The sequence below is a fragment of the Passer domesticus genome, chromosome 1 (genome assembly GCF_036417665.1).
Source record: "Passer domesticus isolate bPasDom1 chromosome 1, bPasDom1.hap1, whole genome shotgun sequence".
Classification (NCBI taxonomy): Eukaryota; Metazoa; Chordata; class Aves; order Passeriformes; family Passeridae; genus Passer; species Passer domesticus.
Genome location: NC_087474.1, coordinates 1,678,145 through 1,693,826, shown reverse-complemented (window position 1 = coordinate 1,693,826; position 15,682 = coordinate 1,678,145). Strand labels below are relative to the sequence as shown.

The window sequence follows — 15,682 nt, the reverse complement described above, 5'->3', positions numbered from 1 at the left end:
CCAGCGGCTGCCGCTCGGTTTGAGCCCATCCCGCCCCTTCCCGCTGCCCCCGCAGCTCCCCGGGCAGGGGGAGGGAGAGAGAAGGGGCAGGATGGGGGGGCTGCCCCCCAGTGACCCCCCTAAAACCTCCAGGACAGGCACAGCAGCACAAACCCGCCCATCCTAAAGCCCTGAGTGAAGGGAGGCTCAGTTTCATGGAGTGGATGCAGGGCTGGGCTCTCCCTCCCCCGGTGCCCCGCAGTGATAAGCTTATCACACATCCCCAGGGTGTCCCGGCAGCGCTGAGACCCGTGGGGTGCTGGTGCTCACCCTGGAATCCATTCCCCGCTGGAATTCGGGGCTGGCCCTGCAGCTGGAGAAATAAAGATGCGGCAGAGGTGACTCGAGGTGACCTTGGCACGCGTTCTGTGCCCGCCCGTGGCACCAGCTGAGTGTCACACAGGGGCTGGGGACACCTGCCTGCCTCTGGGGCAGCTGGAGGAGCAGAGAGCCGATGCCCAGGCTGGTTCTTTTCTCTCCCTGGAAGTGGGAATGTGCCCAGAGCAGGGATTGGGTTTGATTTTTTAAGGAGAAAGGGGAAAGTCCCAAATCTGGACGCACAGCTGGGCTGGAACTCCAGAGTCCAAGAAGCATCGTGGTCCCACATCTGGATCCAGCTTTTGGGTTTTTTACCTGTTCCACATCCCTGCTTCACCCAAGGCATGGTCAGTAGCCACTGGTGTGCTCTATCAAACCCCACAGAGGTATTCAGAAAGGCAGCAAGGGGAATAAAAGTGAAAATGGAAAACAATCAGGCAGCCAATTTGAGTCTTTATTTGTTTTACCACTTCCTACTGCTTCTATTCCCTCCCCTCTGCGTTTGCTTTTCTTTTCTCATGGAGTTATTCAGTTATTATGTGCAGAAATGCATGTTTGAGTCCATAATTTATTGGCTAATAAAGTCATATTGAAATACTTCAGTGTCAGAAACTACAGCTCTGCCAGTTTGTGCATTAAATGAGCCCAGGGGATGGTTTGGGACAATCCACGGTGTCACTGAGACCTGCAGCCCCCCAGGAGCCCTGGGAAGGTTTGTGCCAGCCCTCAGTGAGTGTGTGCCTGTCTTCACTCAAAATGGGGGCCTGAAACCTGCTGGGAGGGACAACACAATTCCCAGAGCTTCCATGACTTTAATTTCTACTGGAAGGTGTGGAATTCTAGTGGGAGAGGGTTGGAACAAAGTGATCTTTAAGGTCTTTTCCAACCCAAACCATCCTGGGATTCTGGTGTTGTCCCTGTTTGGATCACCCCCCACCAGGTTTGTCATTTCCAGGGGTGTTTGTGGAAGGAGAGCTGGTGGCACAGGGTGACAGGACACAAATTCCCTCCTCTCAGCCAGTGATAGTGTCAGGATCCCTTCCCACAAAGGACAGAGTTCCCTCCCTGTCCCTCAGCAGCCCCTGGGTGTTGCTCAAGCTGCCAGCAGCCTCCTGCTCCATCAGATTTCCACTCTCTGCTCTCCCCCTGCCTGAAACCCTGGGCAGCCCGAGGCTCCCACTTGTGAGGGCTCATCCTTGGCATTTAATTATCAATAACTCATCCTCACCAGGGATAACCTCTGCAGCCAGCCCTGCAGGGCAATGCTGCCATAATAAACTCATTTTCTCCAGCTTTTTCTCAGGGTTTTAAGCACAAATCTTCATTCACAAACCCACGTGAGCTGCAGTTATCCCTCCCAAACCCTGTGCATGAAATATTCCGGGAGGGCAGCCACAGGCAGCTGGGACACAGGGCTGTGGTAAACCATAGCAGCACTCCTGGGACAATATCCCACAGCCCTGGAGAGGAAAACGGGGATTGTGGCAGCCTGGGCAATGCAAAATCAGTGATGATAGGAGGGAATTGCAAATAAACCAGGCAGGAATAGAGCAAAGTGGAAGCTGAGCTTGGGGGGAGTGAGTTTGTGCAACAAAAAAGGTGCTCTGAAAGGAGGGTGGGCATCACTCTTCTCCCAAGGGACAAGTGACAGAGGAAAGAACCTGAAGTTGCACTGGAAGAGGTTTAGATTGGATATTAGGGGAAATTTCTTCTCTGAAAGTGTGGCCAGGCATTGGGACAGGCTGCCCAGGGTGGGACCACCACCCCTGGAAATCTTTAAAAACCTAAAAAAAAGTGCGGATGTGGCACCTGGGGACAGGGTTTGGTGGTTGTGGTGCTGGGTTTGTGGTTGAATTCAAATTAGAGGACTTTTCCAGCCTTGGGAATCTGTGATTCCTGCTGCTGGGACTGAGGGGAAGGGACAGCTGGTGCTGCATTTCCCTGGTGTGGCTTTGTGGTGGGTGTTTTACTCTAGGTGAGAGCAAAAAGGAATAAGTTGTCGTTGTTGTGTTGTACTAAAGTCTTTCTTTTATATTCTTTTAAGATCTTTTGAAGGTGAGAGTTCTAGGGGGATTTATTGTTATTTTTGGTGTGGTAGTAGTAGTAAAATAGTAATAAATTGAGTGGGATTTTGAGCATTTTGTCTGGGGCAGGGTAACCTTACAGAAATACCACTACCATGGTAGGGTTGTGCCTACAAGCAAAAATGCCTCTGCTCTCTGCTCCAGCTTTTTAGAGCAAGGCACTTAGTCTAAGTTTCTACCAAAAGCTAAAATCTACATTCTAAATCTATATTTCTATTTGTAGCTCCATATATCTCAGTTTCTCCTTGGTTTCAGGTCAATCCCTGGACCTAAATTTCCCTCTGGGGCTGTGCCCCTGAGGGGTTTGCATTCCAGCACCCTGGGAGGAGGGATTGGGAGCCAGGGGGATGCTGTGGCTGGAATTCTGGAATTCTGTCTGCAGGAGGAGCAGCCATGGGTGCTGTGATCCCAGAGAGAACTGCAGAGCCACTGGCAATTTCACTCCGGCTTTCCCAAGGAATGGGAGGGGCTGTGTGTGGCATTAACGTTCTCTGCAAAAATCCTTTTGCCCAGGATTTTCTCCTGGGAAGCTGAGAAGCCTCAGAGAAAAGGAAAACAATTCTTATCTCATTTGCTTCTCCTGTGTTTTGCTGCTTTGGAATGTGTTTGGAGATTGTTTACCCACAGGTGATTGTTTCATTGGCTTTTTCTGTGAGCTATTTTCACTCTTTGGCCAATCAGTGCCAAGCTGTGCTGAGACTCTGAAATCTGAGTCACGAGTTTTCATAATTATCATTTTAGCATTCAGTAAGTATCCTTTCTGTATTCTTTAGTATAGTACAGTATTCTTTAATAAAATATGATATTATAAAATAATAAATTAGCTTTCTGAGAACATGGAGTCAGATTCATCTTTTCCCTCATCCTGGGACCCTCACAAACACCACAAATGTTTGAGTGCAGAATTTTTTCCCTGAGGATATTTGGAGAGGGGCTGTGAGTGATTTAACATTTAACGGGAGCAGCAGCGACCAAGGCTCTCTCACAAAGTGCTCTCCCATCCTTTGCTCAGCCTGAATCATCAGTTTCTCCCAGATTCCCTGAAGTTTTCTTGCCTTTGAGAGCCCAGGCTTCCCTCAGCAGTGCCTGAGGGATCTGCAGTGATTCATCAGGGAGACAACGAGTCCCAAACAACGCCAAGGTCAAACGCTTCTTAAGGCAAAACTATTCTGGGATGATTTGTAGCCATAGCAGGGAAAACAGAGCTCCTACATGGCTAAAACAGGCAAATTATAGATGGAGAAGGATTTCTTCTCATCGCTCAGAGCCCTGCTCAAGCAAGCACCACACGCTTTATGTACTGTAACAAAATGTAAGTTTTATTCCATGTTATTAGTAATGGATGTGGAATAGCCACAGTTGAGTTGGACTGATGTCCCTTTCCCTTTTGACCAGTGTTTCATATTCTAACTACAGCCCAGATGTAACATTTACACTGAAAAATACAGATTTGACCTCATACTCCAAAAATGTCTAGTACAAATACAGTTAGTACATTAAAAAAATAACAAAACAAAAAAAAAAAACAAGAAAAAAACCCCACCAATCCCAGACACTTTGTAACAGCACAGACTGGTTATGGCCTCGAGTTTAGTTCAAGTATTTCCCAGTGGAATGCAATGCAAGCACGAAGGTAATCTGGCTTTTATGGGACATTCCTGGCCCTGAATGGTAAGGAGAGAAATGTAAGTGTGGGCGCTTTATCTGAGCAAGTTTAGCAAGAGAGTCAACATTTGTGATTAGCTCAGCCACAAAGCTAAACCTGCCTTGCGTGTGGACAAAACTGCTACCTGGAGAAAAGGCAAAAATAAAAGCAAAGCATTAATTATTCCATTGGCATTTCTTCTGTGGCTGATGCTCCACCCTCTAAATCAATTTCCTCGAGCTGCTGGTTGAGTTGGGAACTATTGTGGTGGGGATTTTGCTTGTGGCTGTGAATATTTTGCTGCTCTATCCTTTTCCTGCCCCCATTACAGGATTAAAGAAGGGACTGCTGCTCCTGCCCGGAAAGGAATCATTCCTGCAGAGCCAGCATTGCATTTGGTCACCTCTGTGGCAGTGACTCAGTGGAGAAACCCAACATCCTGAAGGGTTTATAGGTCACAGAGTGGAGGAGGAAGGGGGAAAACGAGCAAATCAGTATATATAGAAATAACAGCAATAATAATAGTAATAATATTTTCTCTTCCTAGGGCTGTCTGATCCGTGCTGGCTCCTGTGTGTGGCCCAGATGGGATCTGGGGGAACTGGGATCCCTCCTCCCCAGGCTCAGAGGATCAGCAGTGTCCTCCAGGCTGGCTGGGACCCCACAGGCAACTCTGCATCCCTCCCAAGCACCCCTGACACCAGCTGGGAATACACCCCTGTGCTTGAGTTCCTGGCAAAACTTGGAAAAAAATGGGAAAGTAGGATCACCTCCCATTTGGAAGGGATGTTATGCAGGGAAAAACTCCAGACCTGAGGGATGAGCAGGGCTGGGAGTGGTCACCCCATGTCCCTGCCCAGTGAGGGGTTATTGATCCCCCAAGAGTCTGCCCTGGCTCTGGCACCCATCAATACTGCAGCTATTGACTCTCCCTGCAGAAAACAGCGTGTGCATGTGAGATGTGAGGGTGACACCAGCTGGGGAGAGGCTCCAAACCCTCTCTGCAGGACCCAGGGGTCACTCAGGGCCCCCTTGGCTCACTGTGTGACAATAAAAAAGGGGGTTTGAAGGAGGGCAGGAAGATTCTGACTGTACAACCACACATCTGGAGAGGGGAGCAGCAGGGTTTTGGGGAGGACCAGAGTGAAAAATGGAGAGAAAGTGACACGAGGAGCAGCACTGCCACACTGCTGGGAATATTTCAAGTGGCTGCTGTTGGTCCAAAGACACCAGGGAAAACCACGCTGGAAAATCAGCCCTTGCAGAAAGGTTGGTGAGACTGGAAGTGTTCAGCTTAAAGCACATTGGAGGGTGAAAACAGTCTCCAAAGAGCCAAAATACACAGAGGTTAAAGGCATGAGACTTCTCCATGTCTCCACGGGGTTGCAGAGAGGGGGTTCACCCTTCAGGAGTCGTTTGATGGTGGCAAGTTGGCAAGAAGATCCATGGTCTTTTCCCACCCTGCTGCTCTGAAGCTGGAATCTCCTCCTGTTGGGGTGATGCAGGGGCAGCCCTGCTGTACTGACTGGGTTTAATGGGTTCATCAGGTCTCTGTGACCAGTTTTGAGGGGGTTTTAGCTTAAAATCTGCCCCTGGCTTTCCCCACGGCAAGGCGTTTTTCCTGGAGCAAGAGCAACGGAGTCACATTCCTATCCCTGGTGTGGTGACTCAGGGGGGGATCTGCAGGTCAGCAGGAGCTGAGGGGCACATCTGAGTCAGCAGCAAGTGCTCAGGCCATGAATGGTGCTGAGGGAGGCAGGAGAAACCCAAAATCCCAAGTCCTGCACGGGGCGGTGCCTTCCAGCATCGTGTGGGAAGCACAAGTTTATCTGGGGCTGTGGGACTGTGGCTCATGGAAAAGGAATCAGAAGAACCCAGCCATGGTCATCCTTAGAGTTTCCATCCCTCCCTTGGGATCACAGCTTTAAATACACCCAGTTTCCCATGGGACACAGGGCTGGGAATGAAGGAGAAGCCCCACTGATGGGGGGGACAAGCTGGTGCCCTGCACAGCTGCAGCGACCAGGGAACAAATTTCCACCCAGGATCACCTCTCTCCTCTCCAGCAGCCTGGGCTGTGGCCCTGCAGGCATTTTTTTCCAGGTTTCAGCAGCCCTGTGAGCACCCAGCCTCTCCTGCAGTGCCCAGCAGAGAGCACATTCCCACACACGACAAGGACAAACACAGCAGTGGGATGTGTTTGTCTCCACACCACCGTGGTGTGACCCTTCTGAGCCTTTCCTGCAGAATTCCCAGCAGAAGGGGATGGATGGATGGCAGTACTGGCTGCTGCTGTGCTGATCCTCCTCCTGGATCCAGTTACCCCTTTGTGAGGGGAAGATCTCAAGCTGCAAGAGCAAACAGCATTCCAGGCATTTTACCAATGCCTTCAGCAGGACCAGAGCAGGCCAGGCCTGGAAGGTTCCCCAGCCAGATACACAAAGCCACAAAGCTGAGTATTTGCTGCTGGATACCTTGTAGGATGTTTCTCTGCTTTCTTTTTAATCCTACTCTTTTTTTTTGCTTCCAGGACTGTTCTCTAATGCATCACACAGCTCAGCCGAAGTTCCCAGGAAATGAAGGGCACATCCAAATTCCCTGCCTGTTCCCAAGAATGACCAAAGGGGAACAGGCATCCTCAGGGCCGTCAGGGACTGACCTCAAGGACATGGGAGTGATGTCCAGAGAGAAGTCAGGAATATCCCATGGATAAGAGATCCTGGCACAGCCCGAGGGAACAGCTTGGCACAGGGACAGTGCAGTGCTCAGGGAGAATTCATTTCTTTTGCAATAGGTTTGATCCTGAAGGCTCTGCCTGTCTGGGTTCTCTGTGGGGGACACGAAACTACCCTCTGACAAAGAACAGTAGGAGCCTTGGAGCTCAGCAGCTTGTAAGTGCATGAAAACCACCCTAAAGTCAAGCCCAGCTGAAAAAAAATCCACATAAACTCAGGAAAACCTTCCTTTTATCATCCTGGCCCTGTCCCCACTGAAGCCAGACCTTCTGCAAAGCCCCCCCAGCAAGTGTAGGAACTCTCCCAGTTCCAGGTGGAGCTGGAGGTAAAAGCCCAGGATGAGATCAGCCCCAGCCCTGGAGCAGCTGGGTTTTCTCAGGGGAGGTGGAAGGCTGTAGAGGAGCAGAGGGGTGATATTACATTTACACCTAGCTCTCTATGTCTATGTTCACACACACGTGTTCAGAGTGTCTGTATCTACACATGGACACACACACACCCCCCAGAGACACACTATGCATAGATCTTCCTCCTGCCACTACTTATAAGGGTTTGATTAATCAGAAAAACAAATTTGCCAACAGCGCTTTTCCTCAATTAATCAGAAAAACAAATTTGCCGACGCTGATCGTCCAAAATTCAGCAAGTAAAGGAGCCTAAACCCTTTACACTTTTGTTTTCCTGGTTGCATAAAGGCACTTTCTGATGATGTGAAGCAGCAGTTTGTTAAAAACCCTGTTAACTGCAACAATTCCCATCACATCTGTAGCAAGGCTACACAGGCACGAGTAGGATGCAATGTCACTGCTCGCTCCTGCTCCAGAGGGTTTGGAGCAGAGGAAGGAAAGATGAAACCTTCAGCCCTGTGCTGGTTTTAGGTCTCCCTGTGTGAGGCAGTCACCCCAGACCTGACCTGGGTGCCAGCTCTGGCTCACAGCATCCAACGAGGCCTCCCCTGGCATCAGGCCATCAGCTGTGAGCCTGCCACCAAGGTCCCTGCAACATGTCAGCGGTTTTCTTACCAAAGGATCAGGAATTAATTTGGTTAAGGGCGTTTAGTAATTAAACACTGCCTGGCCTGCAGCACTCCAGCCTTGCCATGCAGGAGGGTGGCTGATCCCTGCCAGCCTGACTTTTCCCTCCTCTTCCCACCACGGCACACTGTCCAGTCTCTGCTGGGGGCTGCGGCGCTGAGCCAGGGGCTGGGAGGTGGGGTGGGTTTGCTGTTACTCACTGGAGGTCCCTGTCACTCAGGAAGTGGAAACAGGGGAAGAAATGTCTTTTGTTAACTGGAAGACAGCAGTAAATTGGTCCGAAACTCCTTTTACTCTCTTGACTTCCACACAAAAACCGTGCCCTGCCAAACAAACGCGAGATAACACCGAAAACCAGAAACGAACCAAAACAAAAACCCCGCTCACGCCGCCCTCTCTCCTTCCTCACAGAGTTATATCCACACGGACGTCTTCCCATCTTTACTGCTGGAGCTGCCTTTCTCCAGCGAGGCCTTGGGTTTAGCACCTTGTTTCTCCTGGGCGGTGTTGGCCCTGTTCTGCTCCACCACGGTGCCCCCCGAGGCGGGGCTGCTGGTCCGAGAGGGCTGCGTGTTGGCCTGGGTGCTGCTGTAGCTCTGGAAGGCGATGTCCAGCTGCTCCTGGGCCACCCGCAGGTGCTTGTGCAGCGTGGACAGATCCGCCGGCAGGTTCTCGTCGGGGCTGGTGCACTGCTGCTCCTGAGCCACGTTGGCCAAGTTCTGCTCGTGGGCCATCAGGCTGTTGGGGATCTTGGTGGACTTCTCGGATTTGACAACCAGGTTGTACTCGGGAGGGCAGGAGATGTTCTTGGGGTAGGCGTAGTTGTAGGGGGGCTGCCGGAAGCTGTTGATTTTCCGGTTGCGGATGGCGTCGCGGATGGTGCCGAAGCCCAGGTGGAACATCTCGCACATGTTCAGCAGCAGGCACAGGCAGCTCACCACGTACATCACCAGCAGGAAGATGGTCTTCTCCGTGGGCCGGGACACGAAGCAGTCCACGGTGTGGGGACAAGGGACCCTGTTGCAGACGTAGTAAGCTTCCACCTCGAAACCGTAGAGCAAATACTGCCCTATCAAAAAGCAAACCTCGAAGGAGGCCCGGGTGAGGAGCTGGAAGACGTAGATTTTCATCAGTCCCTCCTGCTGGATGCGCCTCCTCCCGTCGTGCTTCTGCTGCTCCTTGCACTTGGGCTTGGCCTTGGCCTTCTCGTGCTCGGCCACGTCGTCCGAGATCATGGGCTCCTCCTCGTCGGCCTCCATGGCGTCCTCCATGTTGCGCACGGCCTGCCAGTTGAGGGCAAACTGCTTCTTCTTCTTGAACCCCTTGAACTTCTTCTCCTCCTCGGCCGAGCGGGCGATCCTGTGGATGGCGTAGCCCAGGTACATGACGGAGGGCGTGGAGATCACGATGATCTGGAAGACCCAGAACCGGACGTGCGACAGCGGCGCGAAGGCGTCGTAGCAGACGTTGTCGCAGCCCGGCTGCTTGGTGTTGCAGGTGAACTTGCTCTGCTCATCGGAGTAGATGGACTCGCCCCCCACGGCCGTCAGCACGATGCGGAAGACGATGAGCACGGTGAGCCAGACCTTCCCCACGAAGGTGGAGTGATTGTGAATCTCTTCTAGCAGGCGGGTGAGGAAGCTCCAGCTCATGTTGGTCATAAGGGCTGCTCAGTTATGACCTGCAGGGAGAGGGGGAGATAAAAAAACAGGGATGTGAGGTCACATCTTGTGCCAGCTGGACAACCAGAGCAGTGACTGACCCGTGTGCTGGGCACTGGTGAGGCCACACCTTGAATCCCAGGGTCAGGTTTGGGCTCCTCATGAGAAAGAAAGACATGGAGGGGCTGGAGCGAGTCCAGAGATGGGAACGGAGCTGGGGAAGGGTCTGGAGCACCAGGAGAGGCTGAGGGAGCTGGGAAGGGGCTCAGCCTGGAGAAAAGGAGGCTTGGGGGGACCTTGTAGCTCTGCACAGCTCCTGATAGGAGGGGACAGCCGGGGGGTCGAGCTCTGCTCCAGGAACAGGGACAGGAGCAGAGGGAACAGCCTCAGTTAGCACCAGGGGAGGTTTAGATTGGATATTAGGGAAAATTTCTCCCCCTAAAGCATGGTCAGGGCTGGAGCAGTAGAGGATGCTCCCACAACACAGAGACTAGCCCTGCTGAAACATCTTTCATTAGTAAACCCAGAAAAATGCAAAGAATCAGTGAAAGAATGGGAATATTTATGTTTACAGGCCAATGGCCCTTTTAAGTTCCTCTTGAAACAAAGCAAAACAAAACAAAACTTTAATCAAATACAGACTGTTTCAAAAATAAACCTTGAGAAGCTTTCAAGAGAAAACCATGGATTTATTAGGAGACCTGGACAGCTGGGGAGGAAGAGCTTGTAACAAGCATTTTGTGTTTAGCTTCACTTGCAGCAGGGCCTCAGCCCAAGTTCCTTGGGTGACCTCAGGCAGCACTAAAGACAGGAGGCAATTTCACTGCTTGGCTGGCACAGATACTGAGGGATGAGAGCAGGAGGGAAAGCACCTGCACCCAAAAAAGGAAAAAAAATGAGAAGAGAAGAGAAGAGAAGAGAAGAGAAGAGAAGAGAAGAGAAGAGAAGAGAAGAGAAGAGAAGAGAAGAGAAGAGAAGAGAAGAGAAGAGAAGAGAAGAGAAGAGAAGAGAAGAGAAGAGAGGAGAAGAGAGGAGAAGAGAGGAGAGGAGAGGAGAGGAGAGGAGAGGAGAGGAGAGGAGAGGAGAGGAGAGGAGAGGAGAGGAGAGGAGAGGAGAGGAGAGGAGAGGAGAGGAGAGGAGAGGAGAGGAGAGGAGAGGAGAGGAGAGGAGAGGAGAGGAGAGGAGAGGAGAGGAGAGGAGAGGAGAGGAGAGGAGAGGAGAGGAGAGGAGAGGAGAGGAGAGGAGAGGAGAGGAGAGGAGAGGAGAGGAGCTGTTTTCCTACGTGCAAGAAGTATGGGCTTCAACCATAACTCTTCATGCTGGGTGAGCATGGCTGAGTGGAGAAAACCATCATAAAATCTCAGAATCCTATAAGTTTAGGGGGTTGGAAGGGACCTTAATGATCATCTTGCTCCATGGGCAGGGACACCTTCCACAAGCTGCTCAAGCCCCATCCAACGTGGCTTGGTGATGCCATGAGACACCAGCCCGGCTTTTCACCACTGGAGACACAAAATCCTGCTGCAGGGTTTCCGTGGTGGGAACACAGCCCCAGCCAGCAGCAGGAAGGGAGACGTGCCCCACTCTGTTCTCCACATCCAGCCCTTCTGGAATGCAGTTTTTTGCTCCCACTGCTTCCCAGGACAGGAGCCAAGCGGGGCTGCCTCGCTCGGCGCTCGCCGTGGCGCTGCCCCCGCCCAGGGCTCTCGAGAGCAGGCAGATGGAATTTTCTAACCCTGCTATTTCCAGATCAAACAAATCCCCTGCGAACACAAACCCCCAAGTCTTCACACGCCGGGCCTGGCCTGTGGGAGAGCTCTGCAGATGGTGCTATTCTTGTCCTGGGGCTGGGGAAACTGAGGCACAGCTGGGTCATCAGCCAGAAGGAGAGGTGGGGAAATTCTCCTCTCTGCCATCAGCCCTCAAAGCTGCTGGGAGCAGAATCACCCCCTCCTGCCCCAAAATGATGCCTTGGTCAGTACAGCTGTGCAGGTGGGATAATTCCACAGAAAGTGATGCCCACTGAGATATTCTTTATTTACTGAGGAAATTTGGTTTATTCAGGGCTGAGACGGGGAGGTTCCCTCTTTGAGTGCCTTTTTTTTGCTTCCTTGCAGTGGGTACACCCCAAGGGGTATTTAACCCTTCCCCTGTCGTGCTGACATTCAGATAAGGGCAAATTGGGGTGTTAGATGATTTGCAGGATTAATCCAGGCACTCAGCCAAGCTCCAGCTGAGGGGAGGCTGGGAAGGGAAGACCCTGCTGGGTGTGGGGCATGGAGCATCTGTCTGTGGAGCATCCGGGTGTGCATGAGGCAGGGCTGGATGCAGCCCCACCTCGCCTGGCCCCATGCAGGTGTCCAAACCCCCCCAGCAGCTCCCCAAATTAGCTGCAAGCCCCAAATTGTTCCTTAAAATGCACTTTGGATGTCCTGCAGAGCAGTTCATCCGAATTTCAGTGCTACCCTAAAGACCACACCAAGGATAATTCACCATTTTGCAAGTGTTACTCATGGACACAATTCCCAAAGCTCAAATACACCTTCCAGAAGCAATTTGCTGGGGCAGGAAGGGGCAAACCAAGGTTGTGACAGCTTTTGGAGTAAATATTCAAAGTTTGGAACTGGCATTTGTCAGGGTTGTTAGCACAGCACCCTCTGTCTCCTCTAGGAGATACATTTTAGAAAGGACAACCCAATTAAGTGCTCCCAATCTCCCGAGGCAAGGAAAAGGACAGAAATTGTGAAGTAACAGAAGTGAGGGGTTGTTGCTTTGGGAAGACCATCCCTGAGCTGCGGGTCCTGCCACTGCCCAGCCCTCTGTGCACATCTGGATCTGCAGGAACATCTGCAGGAACCAGCCCCGAGCTGCTCCTGCACCCTGGGACCCGCTCTGAGGGGTCCCACCCTGGCCTTGCACCCCTGGGAGTCCCCCTGCCCTCCTGGCACTGTGACTGAGAGCAGGGCCCAGGGAAATGAGGGCAAAACCCCACCCCACAAACTTCCACTGGGGTTTAGGACTCACTGGCTACAGAGACCAAACTGTGGGATTTCAGGGCTTTTGATTGCTTGGAATTTAGTGCACCACGATGTTTTGGAATCAATTATAAATTAAAGAAGCTTCCCAGGAAAGACTCGTTCACAGCGCTAGACTGGCACTAGGAAAAGGCTGTGTCTCCTCTCCTCACAGCCCCAACCACCAAAGCACAGAACACAGATTTCTGCATCTTTCCACCTGCTACACACCCAGTTTCTCTGTGCAGTGTGAAAGTTATGTAGTCTGGGTAAAAAAAAAAACAAAACCAAAAACACACACACAAAAAAAAAAACAAAACCAAAAGAAACCAACCAAAAAAAAACCCCAAAAAACAAAACAAAAAAAAACCCCAAACAAACAAAAAAAACCCCACCAAAACCAAACATCTGGGTGGATCTGCAGCAGGCAGGGGCATTAGATGAGGTGTAGATTCATGTAGCTGAATTATCTCCCCAAGAAAGGACTCCCCATGCCTCTGGTTTTGAAATCCATTCATTCACTCATCCATCATCACATGCCACCTCCAGAGGTGACACACAGTGTATGAAACACACACAGGGGACAAGCTACACTTCAAAACAGCTGCAAAGGAAGCACAGGGCTGCTCAAACCACCATGAGCTCCTGAAGTAGTCAGATCTGCAGGAATGAGCTGTTCTCACCACAGTGACTTCCCAAAACCCTCCACACAACCACAGGCACAGCTGTAGGAGCTGTGAAAACTTTAAAAACTGACCCTAAAACACGCCAAAGAACGAAAAAATATGAAAATCAGTGCTAGCTGGATGTCAGTCCTCCCTGCACGCTTCTTGCTCTGCTGCCTGAACTCCAGTGCAGATTCATGTAGCTGAATTATCTCCCCAAGAAAGGACTCCCCATGTCTCTGGTTTTGAAATCCATTCCATCATCACCTGCAGAGGTGATACCCAGCATATGAAACACACACAGGGTACACTTCAAAACAGCTGCAAAGGAGGGACAGGGCTACTCAAACCACCACGAGCTCCTGAAGTAGTCAGAACTGTGCAGGAATGAGCTGTTCTCACCACAGTGACTTCCCAAAACCCTCCACACAACCACAGGCACAGCTGTAGGAACTGGGAAAACTTTAAAAACCGACTCTAAAACACGCCAAATAACAAAAAAAAAAAAAAACAAAAAAAAAAAAAATAGAATCAGGGCTAGCTGGATGTCAGTCCATTCTGCACGCTTCTCCCTCCGCTGCCTGAACTCCAAGGAGGGGGGAAAAAAATCTACTTACAGAGACATGATGCTTCTCGCCGTGGCTTTCCCCCCTCCACCGGCATTCCCGTGCCTCCAATCCCTCTGCCGTGGGTGAAGAGCTTTATCCTGCCCAGGATAAAATCCCGGAGCTGCCTCCAGCCCCGTTCCCTATTTAAGGCGCTCAGACCCCGCCTTTGCCGGCAGCCCCCGCCCGACCCCCGGCCTGGCCCAGCCTCGGGAGAAGCTGGGAAGGTGCTCCACACGCACTCCAAAGCAGAGAGAAGGGCTTGAAAAGGGTTTTAAATCCAAACAAGCCGCCGGGTCTGGTTTTAGGAGCGCCGCCCGGAATTTTGCTGCGCCGAGCGCTTGTGCCGGTGATGAGTGAGTGAGCATCAGTGGCACTGGTGGGAGGTTTGGAGAGCATGACTAACAGGGAACACGTGGAAAACGCATTCTGGCAGAAGCTCCTGCGCCGTTGGGGGTGAAAAAATAATTTAAAAAAATTAAAGGAAAAAAGGGAAGCTCGCTAGTGAGAAAAAAAAAACTGCCCTGAGGCTCCTGCTTTGCTGCACTGCCAGGAAAAGCTGTGCCTTCCTCTCTCTCCGAGCTGGTGGAAGGAGCAGAGAGCAGGTGAAGGGTGGGAAAGGGGTTTTGAGCACCTACAGAAAGTTTTCTGCCTTCTTTGCAGCTGCAGGAAGGAATAGCAGGGATGGGGATGTGCAGGGAGCCTGAGGCAAGAAGAAGAAAACTTCTTTCAAGATGAAAACCTCCACCCTGATGGTCCAAGGAGCTTTGGCATTGCCATTCCAGCAGCACCAGGGCTCGGGCTGTCAATGCTGTTAGCAGAATAAGTAGTTAGCAGAATAAATAGTTAGCAGGATAAATAACATTTCTGCTGTGCTGAGAGTGGAAATGGAGAGTCAGGGCAGAAAGTCCAGCCAAGATCTCTGAGGGCAGAAAACGTGGGAAGATCTGCACTGGGATTAAAAGGGGTGTTAGAAACCGTATGGTTTATCAGGAATTTTTATCCCTGATGCTGATCAAAGGAGGGTATTCAGAGCTCTGGCTTCCAAAAAAGCCTGAATGGACCTGGAAGGGCAATTCCTGCTAATTGGAACTTGTTGTCTGGATGCTCTTTCAAGGAGCAGCACCTGCATTTTATTGCAGCTCCATTCCTTGAGGTTTCCTGTTATAAACTAATTACTCCCTTATCTTTACTGATAAGTTTATTCTCTGTTTGGAATTAGTCACCAAGACAGGCAGGAAAAGCCTTATCAGCTGAGTGAGGTGTTGGGATGAACACACCTTGGTGGGAATATGCCACGCCAGGAAAACCAGGGTCTGGGAGGCATTTTTGGGGAGTAAACCTCTAAAAAAGTTAAATTACCACAACCCTGGCTTCATGTTTCAATTTCAGCACGTGGCACAATGACAGCTTGCTCTCCCAAAGGACACGGGGAGGTTCCAGAGGAGAGCACCAGGGCTGCAGATCTCCAAAAACCCCCAGAGCTGGAGATCCCCAAAAACCCCTCCAGGGCTGCAGATCTCCAAATCCCCCAAGGCTGGAGATCTCCAAACCTCCCCCGAGGACTGGAGATCCCCAAATCCCCCCAGGGCTGGAGATCTCCAAACTCCCCCCCCCCCCAACCAGGGCTGGAGATCTCCAAATTCTCCCCACAGGGCTGGAGATCTCTAAAAATCCCCAGGACTGGAGATCTCCAAATTCTCACTCCAGGGCTGAAGATCCCCAAATCCCCCCAGGACTGGAGATCTCCAAACATCTCCAGAGCTGCAGATCTCCAAAAACCTCCAGCCTCAAGGCTGGAGATCTCCAAAAACTCCTCCAGGGCTGGAGATCTCCCACTGAGAGAGTGAGAACATGCAGCAGGCTGAGGCCACATTATCCC

General features: G+C 51.3%; 1 protein-coding gene across 6 annotated transcripts in view; it reads right to left on the bottom strand.

Moving 5' to 3' along the window:
• Positions 1-3,742: 3,742 nt before the first annotated feature.
• GJC2 (gap junction protein gamma 2) overlaps positions 3,743-15,682 on the bottom strand; it is a 43,672-nt gene continuing 31,732 nt past the window's right edge. For 5 of the 6 annotated variants that reach the window (XM_064415868.1, XM_064415961.1, XM_064415900.1 and 2 more), the window contains one exon: positions 3,743-9,536. In XM_064415868.1, coding sequence (XP_064271938.1) covers positions 8,269-9,516 — 1,248 coding nt within the window. In that variant the 5' untranslated portion in view covers positions 9,517-9,536 and the 3' untranslated portion in view covers positions 3,743-8,268. Of the gene's footprint in view, positions 9,537-13,812; positions 13,965-15,682 lie in introns of those variants that run through there. The other variant, XM_064416051.1, reaches the window with a different exon arrangement.